Source organism: Pecten maximus, chromosome 7 (genome assembly GCF_902652985.1).
Source record: "Pecten maximus chromosome 7, xPecMax1.1, whole genome shotgun sequence".
Classification (NCBI taxonomy): domain Eukaryota; kingdom Metazoa; phylum Mollusca; class Bivalvia; order Pectinida; family Pectinidae; genus Pecten; species Pecten maximus.
Genome location: NC_047021.1, coordinates 42433030 through 42454118, shown reverse-complemented (window position 1 = coordinate 42454118; position 21089 = coordinate 42433030). Strand labels below are relative to the sequence as shown.

At 37.4% G+C, this 21089-nt stretch overlaps 1 protein-coding gene across 1 annotated transcript in view; it reads right to left on the bottom strand.

Annotated features, from left to right (window-relative positions):
* Positions 1–21089, bottom strand: part of LOC117330894 — an 82386-nt gene that overhangs the window by 5845 nt on the left and 55452 nt on the right. Inside the window, exons 5-16 of the mRNA XM_033889446.1 lie at positions 18821–18934; positions 16989–17068; positions 11244–11410; positions 10413–10453; positions 9984–10082; positions 9606–9758; positions 8699–8794; positions 7171–7272; positions 5745–5861; positions 3145–3319; positions 1776–1891; positions 834–927 (exon numbers count right to left, since the gene is read on the bottom strand). Coding sequence (XP_033745337.1) covers positions 834–927; positions 1776–1891; positions 3145–3319; positions 5745–5861; positions 7171–7272; positions 8699–8794; positions 9606–9758; positions 9984–10082; positions 10413–10453; positions 11244–11410; positions 16989–17068; positions 18821–18934 — 1354 coding nt within the window. The remainder of the gene's footprint in view (positions 1–833; positions 928–1775; positions 1892–3144; positions 3320–5744; positions 5862–7170; positions 7273–8698; positions 8795–9605; positions 9759–9983; positions 10083–10412; positions 10454–11243; positions 11411–16988; positions 17069–18820; positions 18935–21089) is intronic.

The window sequence follows — 21089 nt, the reverse complement described above, 5'->3', positions numbered from 1 at the left end:
AATGTTTACAGAACCTGAAAATTAGAATGTTTACAGCAACTCTTTGTTCAAGCAAATATGGCAGCCACACTATGTTAGAATTTTTTTTAGAACTCCTCGTTAGAGACACAATGAAAAGCGTCGGGATAAACTGCCTTTGAGTTCTCAGTGTTAAGCGTACCGCAATATATTTCATCTACGAGGTCACGGAAAAGAATACACCTAGTATTTTCAGGTAACAAACAAATAAACATATATCAAACTAAAAGTCTAGGTCTTCTCTGCCTCTTGGGAGTCTGCATGGATCGATAAAACAGACGCGTTTAGCATCAAGCGTTTTTTGGAATATGACGCCTTTTGAAATGTTTAGTACCATTATGAACCGTAATTGCCTCTAGAGGGAATTTTGCTATCGTATTCAAACCAAATAATTGTGAATAGTATCCATCATTCCTGTTCGTTGTTCGTGTACACGGATGTACACACAAAATCAAGTACAAGCCTTACATTCTGCAAATATTCTTATTTCGACGTGATTGAATTTCAGTACTCTTCAAAATTTGAATAAGTCAGTGCAAAGATGATGAATTTGAGCACCCACAATAAAGTACACAATCAAATCTATAAAAACTGCAATTATCGCAATCATAATTTAGTAGAAAGCTTGCAACGTGAAAATAAGATTACCGCAAAAATGCGCAAGTTTTCGGTATCAGACGTGATAAATTTGGTGATCAGGCAAATTACACATGTCCGGTAGTGTCGTTTCAGTAAACTGCCAGCATGACTGACTGTACCACTGTCAGGTTGATGGAAAGAGGCCACGGAGTTCTTTTGAGTTTTGCTATACCTACCGACAAGCGTCAGATATCCCTCGTGTAAAAGTTGACGTTTAGGACTACATATCATCCTCTCACATGGCTGTTTAGTTAAGGCAGTTTTGAGGAACTGGAAAAATAATATACCGAAAAGTTAGATAAATAAATAACGCCATAATTTTTTCATACTAAAGTGAGGTTTATCTCCCTTGATGCAATAGAGACGGGGCTCTGTTAATTATATAGAATATTTATGTTAGAATTATCCTCTTAAGATATCAATTATTTAATTAAACAACGGCACTTTATCTTATAATATACAAACATATATGATAAAGGGTCGGATTGCCTTTTAACAATTTTAACAAGCCTCATTGTCCACACTGTTTGAATTACTTCTTTGCCCCATATATATACATATATATATATATAGATGAAAAAGCAAAAACAAAAATCACAAAAACCCCCCAAAAGCAACAAAAAACAACAAAATATTCGTTACTGTACGACGTTTTAATACATAAGGACTGAATTGCTGACATCGCGATAACAAGGCATTCGCAGTTGATTTTAATTCCTATTCGGCATAATCTTTTATAAAATGTGAAGTTCCATTAAATGAATAGTGTCAGAAAAACAATTCCGGACACGCCGACAAAACACAGTTGGTGAGACGAAACCAGATATGGATGGAAGTCATGTAGGCGGTAAACCAGTAACTAACTAACTAAAACAAAATGACACGCTTAGCGGGAAATAATATTAAAAAATAAATAAATAGAGAAAAAACAATAAGTCCCGTCACCTCGTTTTGGGGACTTAATAAGAAACAAATAAGAACGCTACTCTACCATAAACCAATTGTTACCTAAACTTCATCATTTTTTTCTGTAACAATAGCCGACCAGCCAGTTTTCAATCATCTGCTAGCCATAAACATCTGAAGGGTTCCTTAATGGTTTTTCTCGTCATACTTACGTCGGGGACGAACGCCCGAGGGTCGATGTCTGCTACCGAGGGCCAAACAAGCTGGCCTTGAATTTCCTGAAGGCGTTCATAATTCTTCGCCCACTTCATTTTGTCCTCCATTTTTTCTACAACAATAAAAAGAAGTTTATGGTCCAAGACCAGTGTCCCCAGCTGTTTACTTTACGGGCAATGGCATATTTCTATAGCAATTGATTTTCTATATCTTTACAGTATTGTCTACGCAGACGTCCAAGAAAACGCCAAGACTGTCATTGACCTGTAGAAGGATTGAACAACAGACATAGCAGAACAGATATAAGCATATATCAAAGCAAATTGAGGTAAGTTAATTGGAGCCCAAAATGATATAAGTTTGTTTATCCTTCTATAACTCTTCATTGATGTTGAAGACCTTAAGATTTGGTACCAAAGAGGCGGCCGAGGAAACGAAAATAGGTCGACAGAAATGTCAAAATCTAGATTGGAGGTGTAATAGACATACATTTCATTTATTTAATCTCAATGTTGGATTTTCGAATGAACAATAAGCAAATATCGAGAAACATGGCATTATTAAAAAAAACCCCAAAGAACATTGACATAATAACGGAACCATAATCCAAGCTCGAAATCGATAAAACGACAGCAAAATAAAGATTTTCATGGAGACTTCTGAAATTAATTTAAACGTGACATACAAATTAAGGCTAATTTCGGGGACTTATGTCCACCAGCAGCGTCTACCACCTGAATTAGTGAAAATATCACCAATTTCCCAGTAATTAAGGAAAATGTTATCATTTTCTTATCTTATCATTCAAATTCAGTTTACAAAATCAGCGACCATTCACTATCGGAACAACTCAGCGAGCAAGTTGCTTTCTTAAAAAGATGTCATCTTGGTGAGTCCAAAAAATACTAACTGGTTTGAAGACGAGTGAGCGTGCGCATGCATTTAGATACAAGTACTTATGGGGATGCCATCTTAATCTGTAAGTTTAATCACCATCCGATCTTTCAATGAGTTCAAAGATCAGTATTTCGTAAAGACATTGTCTTTATAAAAATCCATCAACCCTTACGCGTAAAAGTTAGGTGAGCGCGACATTCCAACTTTACCTACGAGCTCGGCCAGCAGTCACCCGCGTAGAGACATCCCAAGTGGTCTATGAGCTCGGCGAAATGTTACCCACGTAGAGACACCCCCTGTTGTTTATGAGTTCTGCGAAATTTTACTCACAAAGAGACACCCCACGTGGACTAAGAGCTTGGCGAGCTGTTGCCCACGTATAGACACCTTACTTTGCTAACGAGCTCATAGATCGAGACCCCATCCCCCCTCTATTTTTTGCTACGAGCTCGGCGAGCTGTTACCTACGTAGAGACACTCCTACTTTGTCGATGAGTTCTGTGAGCAGCTTTCTCTCGGCGTTGTTGTCGGTGTACTTTTTGATGTTATTGAGCAATAAGGGAAATTTGGTGCAGTGCTGCATTGGCGCCACCAACAGATCAGTCAATTGGAGACGGTTACAGCGCGGGTCCTGTGTGCACCACTGTAATAATAAAATACTAATGCTATTATTTAACGTGAGCAGTATATCTACAAAATAACGTAACTTTCGTTTTTTACTATATAACCAATTCAAATTATAACTTTTGTAAAACAAACGCAAATATATGAAAACTTAACAAAGAAATGGCTTTCGATACACGTACAAGTATATTTGAACATCTTAATTTCTACTCATGAAAAACATATATATATGAAATATCAAAAGCTCAGTGTCCGATATAATACATATAGATAGTAAAATTTAAAACTCGTTTATTTGTAAAGTTTTACATATCAACGTGTTTTTAATATTATTATTTTTATACATAATACCCGACACTGAGTTTTTGATATTTCATTATATGTCAGAAAGCGCAGTTCATGCAATAATCTAAAATCCAGGGAACACAGAAAAATGCTGACGTCAACAAATTCTGTGTTAAACAATTGATTTTTACTCATTGGCTGACCCTCTTTTTGAACATAACCACCCTACGATTAAAACATGATCTTTCTATATTGCTATGTCGTGTCTACTGGTAGGCACAATCTGATTGGTTAACGTGATACGTTTCTATGGTTTAATGCTCCCCAAGGGTCATTTTACATCTATGACCTTGTATGTGAGATATAGCTTTAAATACACTACCATACCATGATACTGTTTAACAATAGGTTGACTTCCCTTTAAGGCGATAATAGGTACAATGGTAGATGCATGTTTTATGTAGAAATATAATTTGTCTGAGAAAGATTAAAATCCTCGTTTATCTTGTGCTGTGGTCTACAAGCAGCAGTTAAAGCACTGTTCATGGGATAATGATGCCTCCAGGATGCGTTATGGCAACATAAGATAAAAATAAAAGATCTTACATGAGTATGATACATTAGACAAATAGGTCAATTACTTGATATGTTACGAGCCTCTCGGGGAGGAGGTGAATGTTCAGCTATCTATCGAGTTTGATACATACAATATTGCACCATTGTGTGATTCTATTGAGCACAAATTCATGAGGAAGTAGGCGAAAAACAGCTAATTAAAACAAGGCATCGCAAACGATACAAATCCCCTCGCGTGCTAACACATGAACTCATGGATGCAAAATGGGGTGGGGGGGGTGGGGTGGGGGTGGGGGGGGGGGGGGGTGGGGGTGGGGGGGGGGGGGGGGGGTTATTGCAGGACATTGAAATAACATCAGTTGTCATTTGCACTGAACTGCAATAGACATGGATGGGCTTATTATCAGGCATGGGCTATCGAGGTATTGCCATGCTGGACCAATATATGACGTTTGGTCAGGATCCATTCAAAAATGAAGTCGCAACAACGCTGACAAAGATTTTCTATAAATAGTAACGGTGACCTTGACCTTAACCTTGGCGCCCTGAAACACGAACTTGTTTGAGGTATTGTCATGCTTGACATGCATTACAGCGCTGACAAAGATTTTCTATAAATAGTAACGGTGACATTGGCCTTGACCTTGGCGCCCTTAAACACGAACTCGTTCGAGGTATTCCCATGCTGGACCCATATATATGAAGTTTGGTCAGGATCCGTTCAGAAATGAAGTCGCAAGAGTGCTAAACAAAGATTTTCTATAAATAGTAACGGTGACCTTAACCTTGACCTTGGCACCCTGAAACACGAACTCGTTTGAGGTATTCCCATGCTGGACTCATATATGAAGTTTGGTCAGGATCCGTTCAGAAATGAAGTTGCAAGAGTGCTGACAAAGATTTTCTATAAATAGTAACGGTGACCTTGACCTTAACCTTGGCACCCTGAAACACGAACTCGTTTGAGGTATTCCCATGCTGGACCCATATATGAAGTTTGGTCAGAATCCGTTCAAAAATGAAGTCGCAAGAGCGCTGACAAAAAAAGAACATACGTAGGTACGTACTTACGTACGAACGGAACGCTATATCCCCTCCCCGATTTTCGTCGCGAGGGGATAATAATGTCCCTGCATCGTCATGATAGTGTTACAATATGTTTGTCTCAGCATATCTATGACACGGTAGAACAGAACCAGTGTTTGTGAAAAATATACATTCTAAGTACATATCCACAACACCTGGCTGAAAGAACGCAGGATTCGTCAAACTATTAAACTGAAAAAAACCCTGAACAAATGGAAACTGCAAAATGAATCATATAGCTTTCCGCCTAAAAATCGTCTTATATCTATTATCATGATATAAGATTTTTTATTTAGATATATTGTGAAAAATATATGATTGCATACAAAAAAGAAATAGTGTAATGAATTATATATAGTACATTAAATGTGATGATGATGATGATGATGATGATGCTGATGATGATGATGCTGATGATGCTGATGATGATGATGAAGGCGATTGTTTATTGGGTGAAACAGTGATATACTAATAATCATGATGATAATGATGCCAACCTTTTCGAATTCCGTGAAGTCTTCGTGTCGTCTCAACTGTTCGAGATAGGTCAAGGCATTTACATAGTTGAGACAGTAGATATGGTACACTCCTCCGTCTCGTGAGTGAGTTGTGAACTGTACAATTTAAATAATAAACGCATTTATTAAACTTTGATGAATATTACGGGTTTTTTAACATTCAATACTGCTCATTTCTTAAATTCTACCTATGCGCTCACTTCTAATAGTCCGTCACCCCTCGTGCTCGTGCGCTCATTCTTACCTTCCGATCACCTCTCGTGCTCGTGCTCTCACTACTTATCTTCCGATCACCCCTCGTGCTCGTGCGCTCATTCTTACCTTCCGATCACCTCTCGTGCTCGTGCGCTCACTACTTATCCTTACCGATCACACTCTCGTGCTCGTGCGCTCACTACTTATCTTCCGATCACCACTCACGCTCGTGCGCTCATTCCTACCTTCCGATCACCTCTCGTGCTCGTGCGCTTATTCTTACCTACCGATCACCACTCACGCTCGTGCGCTTACTACCTATCTTCCGATCACCACTCACGCTCGTGCGCTCATTCTTACCTTCCGATCACCTCTCGTGCTCGTGCTCTCACTTCGTATCTGCCGATCACCCCTCGTGCTCGTGCGCTCATTCTTACCTTCCGATCAACTCTCGTGCTCGTGCGCTCACTACTTATCTTCCGATCACCTCTCGTGCTCGTGCGCTCACTACTTATCTTCCGATCACCACTCACGCTCGTGCGCTCATTCTTACCTTCCGATCACCTCTCGTGCTCGTGCGCTTATTCTTACCTACCGATCACCACTCACGCTCGTGCGCTTACTACCTATCTTCCGATCACCACTCACGCTCGTGCGCTCATTCTTACCTTTCGATCACATCTCGGGCTCGTGCGCTTATTCTTACCTTCCGATCACCACTCACGCTCGTGCGCTCATTTCTTATCTTCCGATCACCTCTCGTGTTCGTGTGCTCACTTCATTATTTCACCACTAATCACCGGCTCACTTTACCACTCCGCCTACTACTGCTTGTGTCTTAGCTACTGCTCAATTGCTCACTATACTTTTCCACTCACTACTGTTCGTGTTACTCTCACACCATACTGGTTCGTTCACTACATCTCGCCCACTAACTCACCATACTGGCTCGTTCAGTACTGCTGACCCAATCATTACTGTCCTCCCTCTCTCTTTTCTGACCCGTTCACTGCTGCTTGTACACTTACAACTACAATGCACGCATCCACTCACACTACCCACTTCTACTTTTAAGTCAATTTCGTATCGTTTGTCTGTTTAGACCTTCTCACAGCTTACCACTACTTGTTTGTTGCATACTGCCACCATTTTGCCATCGGTGACCAATTAAGCAATGTACATCATTGTGCCACCATTCACTAATGCTTACCCGTTCGAAGGCTCTGATTAAGACACTAGTGCTCCCGAAGTCAGTTGAGCTCATATCCTTCAGTAAGGCAGAAATAAAGTCTTTACAAAATGTGTAACTCACCTGCAAAAGAAAAAAAAATCACTGAATGTTTAGCTAATTTGTATGATTAAAACGCTAACATCTTATATTCTTTAAAGCGACTATAACTGTGAAATTCATACTAATTGAACGATGATTTCTTCTTATGTATGATGAAACTAATTTAAGATATAGCGGTACACCACGCGTCTATACTGTAAAATGTCCTTTTGATATCTGTTTAAGGGTTTAAAAACATTATTTACCTTGGCTGATGTTTGTAATGCTAAATGAAAAAAAGCCGAGTGCGAGTCCGTGTCGGCGTGTTTACGGACGGTAATATTGTATGCATTCTTGTAGAACCTACCGAATTGTAATGATATTGTTATGTTCTGATTTGGTGAAAACAAAACACGGTTTCTGACATTTTTCTCTCGTAATTATGTTAGAAAAACCACCCGTAATAATATTTTCCAAATGTTATTTTGACTTGTAGTCGCTTCAAAGTGAGATACATTGGTAAATACTACAGAGAAAATTAAAGTCCGTTTCATAATTCCCGTGAAAAAAATCTTCTTTGCTTCAGCTAATTGATAAAACAGCGAAAAGTGTTCATGTATGAACATCCATGCGTAAATTGTGTGTCGTGATTATTAAAATAACATAACATAGAAGTAACAGCTGGCGAGTTTCTAGAATGACAAAACAGCTGTAAGGTGTCCCTAACATCACTGACGAATCTTAGAAGGACAAAACAGATGTATAGTGTCCATAACATCACTGACGAGTCCTAGACGGACAAAACAGCTGTATAGTGTCCATAAACTCACTGACGAGTTCTAGACAGACAAAACAGCTGTATGGTGTCCATAACATCAATTACGAGTCCAAGAAGGAAGAAACAGCTGTAATATGTCTCATGCATCACTGACGAATCCAAGAAGCGCGAACTGGCTGCATGATGTCTGTAACATCACTGACGAGTCACAGAAGGACAAATTAGCTATATGATGACTCTAACATCACTGACGAGTTCCTAGATAGACGAAACAGCTGTATGGTGTCCTTTACATCGCTGACGAGTCTAAGAAGGACGAAAAAGCTGTATAAAGTCTCTAATATCACTGACGAGTCTTCGAAGGATGAAATAGCTGTATAATGACCCTAACATCACTGACGAGATCTAGAAGGAAAATACAGCTGTAAGATATCTCTATATCTGCATGACGTCCATAACATCACTGATATGTCTTTTAAGGACGAAAAGCTGCAGGATCACCGATGGGTCCTGGAAGGGCGTAAAAGCTGATAATGGAGTTTTATATTAATAATTCAGCATATACGGTAGATATTGTTGTCAATGTGCTAATCATGTTTCTTTAGGTAATTCCTTTGACCGGTCGCCTGAAAGGTGAAAAATCATAGCAGTTTTACAAGATACCCACGTGTTCAGTACAGGTGCACTTACATAACAAAGCTCGTCAAGGTTACCAAAAATGTCCTGTGGTTCAGCAAACATCACATGACCTTCCACCTGGACTTTTTTAAGCGGCTCCATAAAGCACTGCAATGATATGGTAATAACAGGAAATTAGAACATAAAATTGCTCTCAAAGAACACAAGGACAGATGCATTGACCTACTTTATGTACTATTAAAACAGTGTCGTTATCAGAAAATCATCAACATGGGAAACACAAATGGTAATTGACCGATATCAATTCTCCTGGCATTAACGCAGTAAATGTGGTAATATGGCCTCATTATTCAATGACGTAATACGCAATATCACCGGTATATAGCCGACCCTCAGAAGGAGAGAGCAAGGTTTTTCAAAGTACAAGAACAAGATAAAACAGACAATAGTAATGTATCTCCCATTAAAATCTGTTTGTGCATCCCCAACTCTCGTTTTTAAACGTAGGCGTTATGGATTGGCTCGAGTGTTATGTGGCGTTTACACTTCATGTTCATTACTGGAGAGAATAAATACGAGGAATTGTAATTCGGACATCAGACAAGACATAAATGAAACATAGTTTCAATCTGTGCTATTTCTGTCGATCAAGACCAGTATCTCTTCATTGAAGGCAACATAACTGCAATTTTATTAGATTGATTGGAATTGATTCTTATTTATTTGAAGAAGAAAAAAGAGAAAAACTATCTTAAAAGTCCGTTGCATTTTACGGGCAACTCGGATCCGTTAAGAAAAGAATGCTCCACGAATTCAATTATTCATAGTTTCTTAGCCTCGAAATAAATCTCAATTATGGCTCAGCATTATTCAAAATGGCAGCACATGGTGTCATTGTCTCATATCAAAACATTCTTCTATCGATCACCACGTTTAATAGCTGCTGAGGAGAACGTACATGTTTTAAGACCATTAGGTGATCTATGAGGAAGACACATTCACTTTTGAAGAGTTCCCAGACCGCTTCCCGTCGTTTCCTTTCTACTTCCGGTAGTTTGACTGTATCCGTCTGTTTGTCAGAACTTGCTATTAGGTCTGACCAGTGCAAGTTCTGTATAAGAAAAAAATATCACCAATATAAGAAACCAATATCAACAATGTAACTAATTTAGTCGAAGTAATGAAACATGGTAAAAAGTACCCTTTTTGACACGTGTGTCGAAAAAACAAGAAAAATACAGGACCTACATACAATGTAGGCTAGTCTATTTGAGGAAAAATGAAAGGTGCCCTGATCTTAATTTGATAACTCATTTTTTTAAGTTAATGGTCGTACCTTGTAAGCAGACAGGTGGTTGTCACGAAATTCTGACGGCTTCATTTGACTAAGAACATCTTCTAAACGTGGAATGGATTCTTTACTTCTTGTTTTCATCTGAAATGAGTAGACGACACAATCATTTAAATATTTCTTAAAATAAGTCAGAGCAATATGATATACATATATATATATATATATATTATATAATTCACTTAGAGGGCGTATATAGATTTGCATTTTTTGACATTCGTTTAAATATGTGTATATATTTTGTATTCTGAATCTAAAAAAAAAAAAATTTAAATACATTTATGATAATTCAAAAATTCAAATAATTGCAATTTATGTTGCAAGCGTTGAGATAGTTATTGCCAAAAAATTGCATGACTTTGACAACACCTCATTTATTCATGCATACCAACAGCAAACTTGAAGGTGACTTACTAATTTACGAAGAGAAAACGACTGCCTTCCCTTTTTGTGTTCTGAAAGATAATTAAAATTATGTTTTGACATTAAATAGAAACATTTCTTATTTCTTATTGAATACATGCAGCTGTGTAAGGTAAGATATGGTTAAGTGTAAGGAGACAACTATGCTAATTACAATTGCATTCAAGTAAATAACAGTAGATGGAATTGTCTAAGCGTGTTTCATTTCGGAATTGAGCCTTTTTAAAGGTAATATTGCTTGCAAGTTAGTAGATAAAATTGTCTAAACTAATCTATTTTATGAGAGGCTATAACTGTAAAATGCACAAGATGTGTTATAACGTTATTGACTTAAATTGTCTTTGGGTCATTTGAATATATCCCTTTTCTGGGATGGCGTTGTAACAAAGTAGTAGATTGAATTATCTAGGTGAACTGCAAGCTGATATTATGCGGTAGACGGTGAGTTAAAATTGTCATATATTGTCATTGTGAACCATATACAAATACTGCATGTTACGTATGTTTGGAGAGCTGCAATTTTTGCACTTATTTGCTGACTTGAATTTGTTCGCGAAATATATAGCGATGTTTCAAACCATTTACACTGTAATGAATATCATTCCACATTCAAGTTGTCTACGATATTGGATTATAACTCTGTAATAATAATGTTGATTTATCTATCACAGCTCGTCACTCGCTAATGGATATGGTCTCAGCGAAATGGTGGACACCTACAAATTAAACCTATAAAGATATACAAAACGATGCATGTCTACAGTGAAATGTTGGCCACAGCAAAAGGAATAAAAGGTCAGAAGATGATGTTAAAAAACTTACCATCTGATATGCTGGACGAAGATCCGTTTTTCTGTGAATACAGGTCGGCGATAGTGTTTCGTTTCATGAGTTTCCTATGGTGATCGTGTACTAATAAATCACCAGGGTATACATTCATTGTGAGATCCACGGAACTCTTTCGCCTTCGTAGTCTTTCCGCAATGTTACTGAAATAGAGCAGTGTATATGCACATTACTTCAGTGAAGTACTTTACATAAAACGTATTCAACATAAAAACGTACTATTTAATACTAAATTGTAGTCCAAAAGATGGAACAGATCTCCACGTTCATGTTCCTAGTTCTCTAAAATTTGCAAACGCCTTTTCTGATTTTTTTCCCCAAATCCCTGTTTTTCGTATATTATGTTGAGCTTTCCATAATATAATAAACATGTCCGGTTGATGAAAGGAAGTTTTCTTCCACAAGTTGAGAAATTTTGCAAGATACCTCACACAACTAAGTAATAAATATACATTAAAGAAGGCGAAGGATTCTCACAAATCATGAACAATTGACTTTTTCTTGATGTTCATTTCAGTGCATCCACAAACAATGCAACTTCTACAGGAACATGTATTTCCTGCTATGAATCAATTCCATAGTGCGTTTGTATGATAAAAAAACAAAATAATTGCTCCACCCATGTCGAAATCTGAACAATATGTGGTCGGATTACTTTGCCCGCTTGTAGGCGTTCTACCACACAACCTGTTTATCCCAATGCATTCCGTTGAATTTGTTTTGGGTTCATTGTAAATCAGCGAAAACAATAGTTCTTACAAAATACAGTTTAGGTACTGGTTAAAACAGAAACAAGCAACATAATGAATTTAATTAAAAATTAAGAAAGTTCTAACTGAAATATCATTCATGTATGATTCTTACAATATAATTCAAATTTGTATGTATAAAATGTGATAAAGACATGAAATAAATAAATAAATAATATCGCCTTTGTGTTTTTGATTCAAATGTGTGAACAAATCTTAACTTAATAAATGACCAAAACATACCGACGCAAAGCTGATTAACTATAATAAATCACCGTTAATCATCTGTATTCCAGCGCATTACATTTATAAATTCCACCATCTCATCTTTCCATCTCATTAGGATTACGCCAAACTAGTGGACCTATCTTTGGTGGCACATGGACCAATAAATAAATATCACCAATCATTGTGTAGTAAACAGTAAGCAGCTCTTTGATTCGTCAATGAAACTCATGCAATGCCAAGGTCTTACCCGAAAGCAAACACGTAAAAACACAACTCTCCGTCCATTTTCCAACACCCGGAAGAGAATCCTTTTCTTTGGCATTCTGGTCAGGGTTTAATATCAAAGTACACAAACAACTATCATATCAAAATTGTACAAGACGGGCATCAAGGGCGACTAGCGACATTTGCGATCAGCATTATTTACACAGCACTTATACTAATATCAGAACCCATGGCCGTACATTCAAAACCGGACGGAACGCTAAGTGTTATATTATATTAATCGCCTAAGGACTCAATCGAGTTAATAAACCTCTCAAGTAGTGTCTATAAAGTCGCATTGTTAGCTTGATGTTAAAAAGATAATAATTTTAATTAAGAATTTTACAAAGCAAATTGAATTTCAACTTTAGAAGAAACATTATTAATTTGAGAAAAAATATAAAATAAACAATTGCTTAAAACATAAAGCAAGGGTCAATCGGGTCCAGAAATATAATTGAGGAATTAAGTTGACAATCGGTTCCTTAATTTGATCATAGCATGCGTTATTGACAGCCTTATCTATGTATTACGTCATCAGGTCCTGTAACGACTAGGTATAATAATTGCTTGTCAGTTTTGTCACGATCTCGATGAAATTATCGATCTATGAATATCGAAAAGCGCATTGCAAATAAAATTGTCATGATTATATTAATTTGCTGCAGGTCATGCACGGTCTAACGGATAAAAACGTTTTCAAGGTTTTTAGCGTTTGACACATTACCCATAGTTACAGAAAATATTACGCATTTCAGAACACCCAACATGTATTGCATTAAACGCTTAACCAAAGAATATTTTAAAAGTTTTTTACAAAAAAACAAAACAAATATGGTATGTTATATCTTTAAGAATATTGCACAGAATCTTCAATCATGTTTAGGGAATATTTTGGATAAAATGCAAATTGATAAAATCTATGGATTTTGTGGTCGACATGCATTCATTTAGAAATACTATGTTTCCTTGTGCATATGAAGTCAGACATATTCCATGCTCTTTGAAATGTCTGATGATTATGTTGTCACTAACCCGGTTCTCAATTTGAGAACGTGTCATCACTTTGACCTTTTCGCGATTCACACGATGGATGTCGTGGATGAATCAGAATACGCCTAACCTGCTGCAACACACATTTTCCCTCCTTGTTTGTGTTTGTTTTCGTACAAATTTGTATTTTTTTAACATTTCCTTCTCACTCTCGATTTTAGTAACAACTACGGTTTCGTTTTTATCTCGAAAGACTGTTTGTGTTTGTATTTGTCTACTTAATCAAAGTAAACGTTATAATTTCACAATTGTGCAAAAGTTATATAAACCTATATTAAGCACGCTTGTTGGCTCGGATGGAAGCGTGCGAGGGGTCTTACTGTGAGAGGAAACCGGAGTACCCGGGGAAAACCCACGTGGTCGGGCAGATGACCCCATACCTATTCATGTCCGATCGGGTAATCGAACCCATGTGACCTAGGTGAAAGGAGAGTGCGTTACCCAAGACGTAAACGTCATATGCGCAATTCTACGAATCTCAGCAAATGTGTCCTTCAAAAATTGATAAAAAAAAATATTAAAAAAAAGGTTCATTTGTGATTAAAGAAACGAAATATCCCAATAACACATTGTCATAAAACGGGTTTCAAAGTTGTTCACATACTGTACAAAGTAATGTTTTGCTTAATCAACATTGGAAAAGATTACCCAACAAAAAGAGAAAAAAATCTGAAATTCGTTATATATGAATATGAACAGATCATGCCAAGTAATGAATATGAAACTGTATAATACAGTTATGTTCTTCGAGAACTCGAGATGTTCGTCCAAAACGTTTGGGATTCAGAAGGGAAGGCAACAATATGGAGTAAAAAACCAACAGTGTGGGGGAATGCTTATTAAAGAAAGAGAGAACTGCATTAAATTAGTGATCAAAATTAATTTTTGATACTGGAAGAATTTACTATAACCCCACATAAAGCGCCTCTTTTGAGGCAATTATTCATATTTCAGTTTGTTCTTTCGTTTAAAGGCCTATCACACATATTTGATTTTGCTCGCCGGAGCTAAAACGGTTCACACCTTTGTCGATTTTCGGGGATCGGTACCGGTACGGCAACTTAACGCCGTCAGGGCATTGGTGAAAACATAAGCATCGACAAGCATCCGTAAAAAAATGTTTGAAAATGCTGCAGAATTTCTGCCGCCACGCTGCTGGAGCGAGCAACGGGACTACAACGGCAATGCTCCGGTATGGCTTCGTTAATTTCCGTAGGACAGCGGTATCGGCCCGCAATAGATCGTTTCCCCGCTTACCTCAATGTAAACAGTACTGGATGTGATACCATGGTCCTGCCGATGTACTAGGTTCTCATGCTGATTTTACACTTGGTAACGATCTCGTCGATTTGAAGGAAACACGGTAAGCGTGGGAGGTCGGGGAATCGAATCGTGGCGATCTTTCAGGCAATTTTATGTAATCGTCATGATCGTAAGAGTCTTGACAATATGTCATTTTTTTCGCTTCGAAAATAAATCTTGTGAGAGCGTGATAAAACGTCTAAATCGTAGACGAACTTAACAGGGCTGAGCAGACTTTAACAGCGTAAAAGACTTTGATGTATAGTTAAGGTCAATTTAGAATTTCTGTCACAAACATGGAACATTTGCTAACAAATACAATAGGTGGTTAACAAGACAAAACAAAAATCAAATAAAGTCGTGTACTGGTATACTTTTAGTCCTCAACTTTCTCTGTTATCCTGCCTACAATGATTAACTTACCATGCAAAATATCATTGGTCATGAATATAGAAACATATATCTTGTTCTTCTAAAAACATATCTAATTTCCTATTTGACACATTTATTGATTTATTATAGGTTAAGAGTCCACTTCTATTCATTTTCCCCCTCAATCATATACTGGATTTCCACACCTTTGGCCACTATTCTCCAATGACACACCCACAGGTGGCAACAATAAACAATAATACACTGTCCACAACGTACTGGCTTAAGCTAATTATCTATTGGATTTTCACACTTGGCCACTAGCATCACTGACAAATTCTAGAGGGAGGAAAGAGAAGTTGTGTGATTGAGATTTATAGACTTATATTTATTATACGGCATGATCTGTTTATATTGCTAAATGTATATGTAATAACGCAATTAACTTAGAACCAATAAGAAGTTCAGGTTCAGCTTGAGATCACCGTCTAACACATCCCCCGAAATCGATCTGATATCAACATTGGTATTGCAATTCCCGAGTTCTCGGAATTTATGGCATATTTGCAAATATCCTTGGTTTTTGACATGGTAAATTTGCACATAGCTCCAGGCCAAACGTTAAGATGTTACAAATAATGGCAATCAGAGGTCGAGTAAAGTTCAGGGCCGCGTAACATAAACCATAATACCTCTGACAAGAATTTATTGATTTAATACAATCATCATATCATGCATTACTAGGGAATTACTAAGACTATTTTCTGATCCGCCTGATGTTTCCTATCTTATCAGACGTTGTCTGTAGGGCAAAGAGTAGAAATAAATAATTAATGAAGTATTTGTCGATATTATCGTTTGTTTATCTAGAATTTGGGCATAAACCATTATCATGGTTGACAAATGTTTCAGTTTAACATTTAAATTTTCTTGATATCATTTTAACTGAATTACTGAATTCTCGTAACTCTAATTCAAAATAAAAATAAGAGAAACCAAAACTTCAATTACATATAAAACTACATAGGGAGCCTTGAAAAAGTCTGAGGAATTAAAAGAACTTGACCTGGTGTTCAATTCCATATATCTCTTCGATAACCGGAAGTGGCTCCCTTACCACATGTGGTAGTTTAACATAGAAAACATTTAATACTTACTATATAGACACTAATCGTTTAACCCTTCAAGTGTATTTAAAGATTAATCAAAATGCACTTATCTAGCACTGTTTCGCAGTAAGAATCACTGATTAATAAATCTCGACAGCTGTCTTTCTTGATGGTTATCGGTTTCTTACATCATACAAAAGTTCGCCTATCAGGTTACTCCGTGTAGTGTGATGTTTTTAATGGGAATCCAATACTTAAATCTAAATATGTAAACCACTCATGTTCCCTAGATGCAAGTAAATGTTTCCCAATGGAAAAATATAGTGTAAACCCAGAGCTTTTCTACAATGGTAAGGCAGCTGAAATCAGTGGTAGAGAACACAGACGGAAATACGAAACTACAGTACAAAACACAAATGATAGAAAATTGACAAAGTGATTCAAACGCATGAACAAACAAACGTTACACCAGAATACAGGCCAGGCACCAATACAATAGCCCAGCGAAACCCACAAGGTCATTCTTGTAAAAGAATAAAAAAAAATCAAGCAAGCAAGCAAGTAACAAAAAGCAAAAACAAAATAATTACAGGTATTGACCTATATTTACAATATTATATATAAACGCTGAAAATGATATATACCTTGCGTTGTCGCCTTCGTCACATGAGTTGCTGGGGGACACTTCCGGTGAGAGCGTCGTCGGAGAGACATCGCCAAAGTTCTTAAACAAAGCAACATTACACCGGATGTACTGATCAGGTGTTAAATAGAAATGAATGTTGATGTGAACAAAGAAACTTAAACAGATGTTATTTAATCAATATTAGATACACTGTATTTCATTTATCGGCTGGTGGAAAACTCTCATCTGAAATCTGAACGTCGAAGTGAAACTGAATTTTGTCTACCTGATGTTATAGACAAGTCGATTGGCGTTTTCCATGGAAACAATTGCCTAACGGACAAGTTTGTTGGCGTTGCTATGGAAACAACTGTCGAAATGATATCACAGACAAGTCTGTTGGCGTTTTCCATGGAAATTATTGCCTTAATGATATCACTGACAAGTCTGTTGGCGTTTTCCATGGAAATAATTGTTGAAATGATATCACAGACAAGTCTGTTGGCGTTTTCCATGGAAACAATTGCCTAACGGACAAGTTTGTTGGCGTTGATATGGAAACAACTGCCGAAATGATATCACAGACAAGTTTGTTGGCGTTTTCCATGGAAATTATTGCCTAAATGATGTCACTGTCAAGTCTGTTGGCGTTTTCCATGGAAATAACTGTCTAAATGATGTCACAAACAAGTCTGTTGGCGTTTCTATTTAAACAACAGCCTAACTGATGTAACAGACAAGTCTGTTCGCGTTTTCCATAGAAACAGCAGCCTAATTAATGTCACAGACAAGTCTGTTGGCGTTTGCTATGAAATCAATTGCCTAACTAATGTCACAGACAAGTCTGGTGGCGTTTGCTATGAAATCAATTGCATAACTAATGTCACAGACAAGTCTGTTGTTACATTTTCCCATGGTACTTTTTAAGTTTTCTTTACGTATGGAATTCTATATTCCATAAAAATGGAATTTTGCTACGTTATTCAAACAAAGTAAGGAGCTATGGGTTAATCAACGCATATCTCTTGACCATAGATACTATCCTCTCTGCAATCATGCTATGTCTGCATTTCCATAGCAATAACATTGAACTACCAATAATCGATTGCAAACATTTTATTTCAATCAATGTCGCATCCTTTAACATTGGGGACATTTTCAGATATTGCCCGAGTTAATAAACTTCGAAGAATTAATCACAATGCAATCTCAATTCACAGCTCAATGATATCGACAAAACAACAACAAATTGGTTTGTAACCTGGGCCCAGTTGTTCAAAAGGTTACTAGGCTAATCATAGTTTAACAACAATTTAAAAATCCTGATTAAATCGTTTCTGGTCAAACTAATTTGCCAAACGTTTATGAAACTATAACACTCATCAGTCTCTTCCTACCTGCCTATTTTAAGGAATATATATATACGCAGATTTTGAAGTAAAGGAGAAATGAGATTTTCACTGATCAAGTGAATAAACTAATCACCTTGTGAACAACTGGGCCCTGATGATTAGTTCAACATTAATCATTAGGTGTTGGAACTTGTGTAAGTCTACAAAACTATTGGCCATCCTTAAATGATAATGATACATTAGTGCACAGTCAATGCTTGCGATATAGAACAATGCAGATACATTACACTTAGCGCAATCAACATAAAGCGAAATTCTTGCAGTATGAAAATTGCTAAAATATTACCACTAAAATATGTACGTTGGCAGAATAAATTTATTTCATTCCCAATATAATATTAATATCTTATAATTGAAAACATCACACCAGTATTGAATTCAGAAGGGAAATGATAAACCTAAAAAGGCCAACCTGTCTATCAATAGTGTGAATGCTTACCTTGGTGTCGACAATGGCGGCACGTCTACCTCGTCGAGCAACGGGAGGTGAGGGCTCCACGTCGCTCTCATCCGACACACTGGTCAGACTCAGCGACGAGCGACGACGAGAGCTCTGTAAATGTTAAGAAAACACCTAGGTAGGATCGTCTTTTGCAATTATTTTTGTCATAATATAGAAATTATAATTGGGGTCTGTCCATTATCCAATTGCAAAGCATTGCCAATCAAACCACTAAGCAAAGTACAAGTGGGATGCTACATTTGATACTGAACATAAATATTACAATATGCACAACACCAAAAATGGTCTTCTGCTAGTGTGAAGGCATAGGCTTTGTGTAATTAACTAATATCTAATTCTACATTCATAGGTAACATGTCCATAAATTCATAATTTTTTTCAATGCCGTGAAAAATAACATGCGTCTATGAAAAAAGAGCATGGGGTATATTCCCTACCGAATCCTCGCCAAGGACGGGAAGTTGTGCCACGTGACAAGTGACGTCGACAGTATAAGCCCGCCAGAGGGCTCTGCGCCTCCTGTGTTTTGATTTTGACCGTGGCAAAGTCGTCATTGCGTCTGCATTAATATGGGGGATTTCCTTTACCCAGATTTCCGGCCATTGTAATCACAAAAAAGCATTGAAGTCGTCTGTTGAATACAAACTGTAGAGAATTGATTGAATTCGACTTATTTCCACATCATACAGACATCTTGGAGATTCATATAATCCCATTCAATCATCCATAAATCGCTTGGATTAATCTATCGAGTGTTTACGCAATGTGCACAACTCGATAATGACTTGGTAGTAGTATAATGCGTCCTCGGCGAAATCGCGTCATCCTGAAAGCACATCCGCAGACACTGTAATCCCCATTCGGAATGAGAGCAGTCATGTCACAGTAACGGATTTCATGGTATCTTAGTAGGCAAGTCCATTGTCATAGCATCGTCTGCCTGTGGTAGCAACTAACAAAAAGAGCTGACAGAAGGAAGGGGAAATTGGTGGCAACGAATCACCAACGATTAATTGTCATAGATGAACAATTTTAAACGAAGGTAATTAGCGTCAATGTTGCGCTTTTTCCAGTGAAAACTCTACCTATCACGAAAGCTGGTGACTGTCGCTCAACGGAAATGTACTGAATGGTACCGAATTAAAGCTCAGACACAGCATCTGTAAAAGGCGCCCCCGGGATTTTACAGAACAGGTGAAATAGTAGAGTCTGTAAATATTGTACCGCTCCCCATCGCTGAAGTGAAAAATCAATTGTCGCAATTTTGTTGTGACACCTGTATTGGATTATGCACGTTTAAACCCCTCCGGTCATCAATAGTCAGGTTTCCGAAGGATAGGTCTGTATCAATGTTCAACTGATCAATTATCTACAGTCTAATGATAGATGAACAATTATGCTGATGGCTTAACCGTCACAAAAATATAACTATGAACAGAAATGAATCCATGACTGACAAATATATTTAATATTACCACACATACACCTCCAACTACCCAAATATATCAATATTTCCACGTAATATTTAATATCATCACAACATGAATACCCATCATCATAAACACCTCCTAACAAATATATTTACTGACCGCATACATCTACTCCTACACGTACATACTATCTTGTCACATACACCATCTCCTATCCATGTATACTACCTTGACACATACACCATCTCCACACGTACATACTACCTTGTCACATACACCATCTCCTACACGTACATACTACCTTGACACATACACCATCTCCTACACGTACATACTACCTTGACACATACACCATCTCCTACACGTACATACTACCTTGTCATATACACCATCTCCTACACGTACATACTACCTTGTCATATACACCATCTCCTACACGTACATACTACCTTGTCATATACACCATATCCTACACGTCCATACTACCTTGACATATACACCATCTCCTACACGTACATACTACCTTGATATACACACCATCTGCTACACGTACATACTACCTTGTAATACACCATCTACATGTACATACTACCTTGACATACATGTATACACCATCTGCTACACGTACACACTACCTTGACACATACACCATCTCCACACGTACATACTACCTTGTCATATACACCATCTCCTACACGTCCATACTACCTTGACATATACACCATCTCCTACACGTACATACTACCTTGTCACATACACCATCTCCTACACGTACATACTACCTTGTCACATACACCATCTCCTACACGTACATA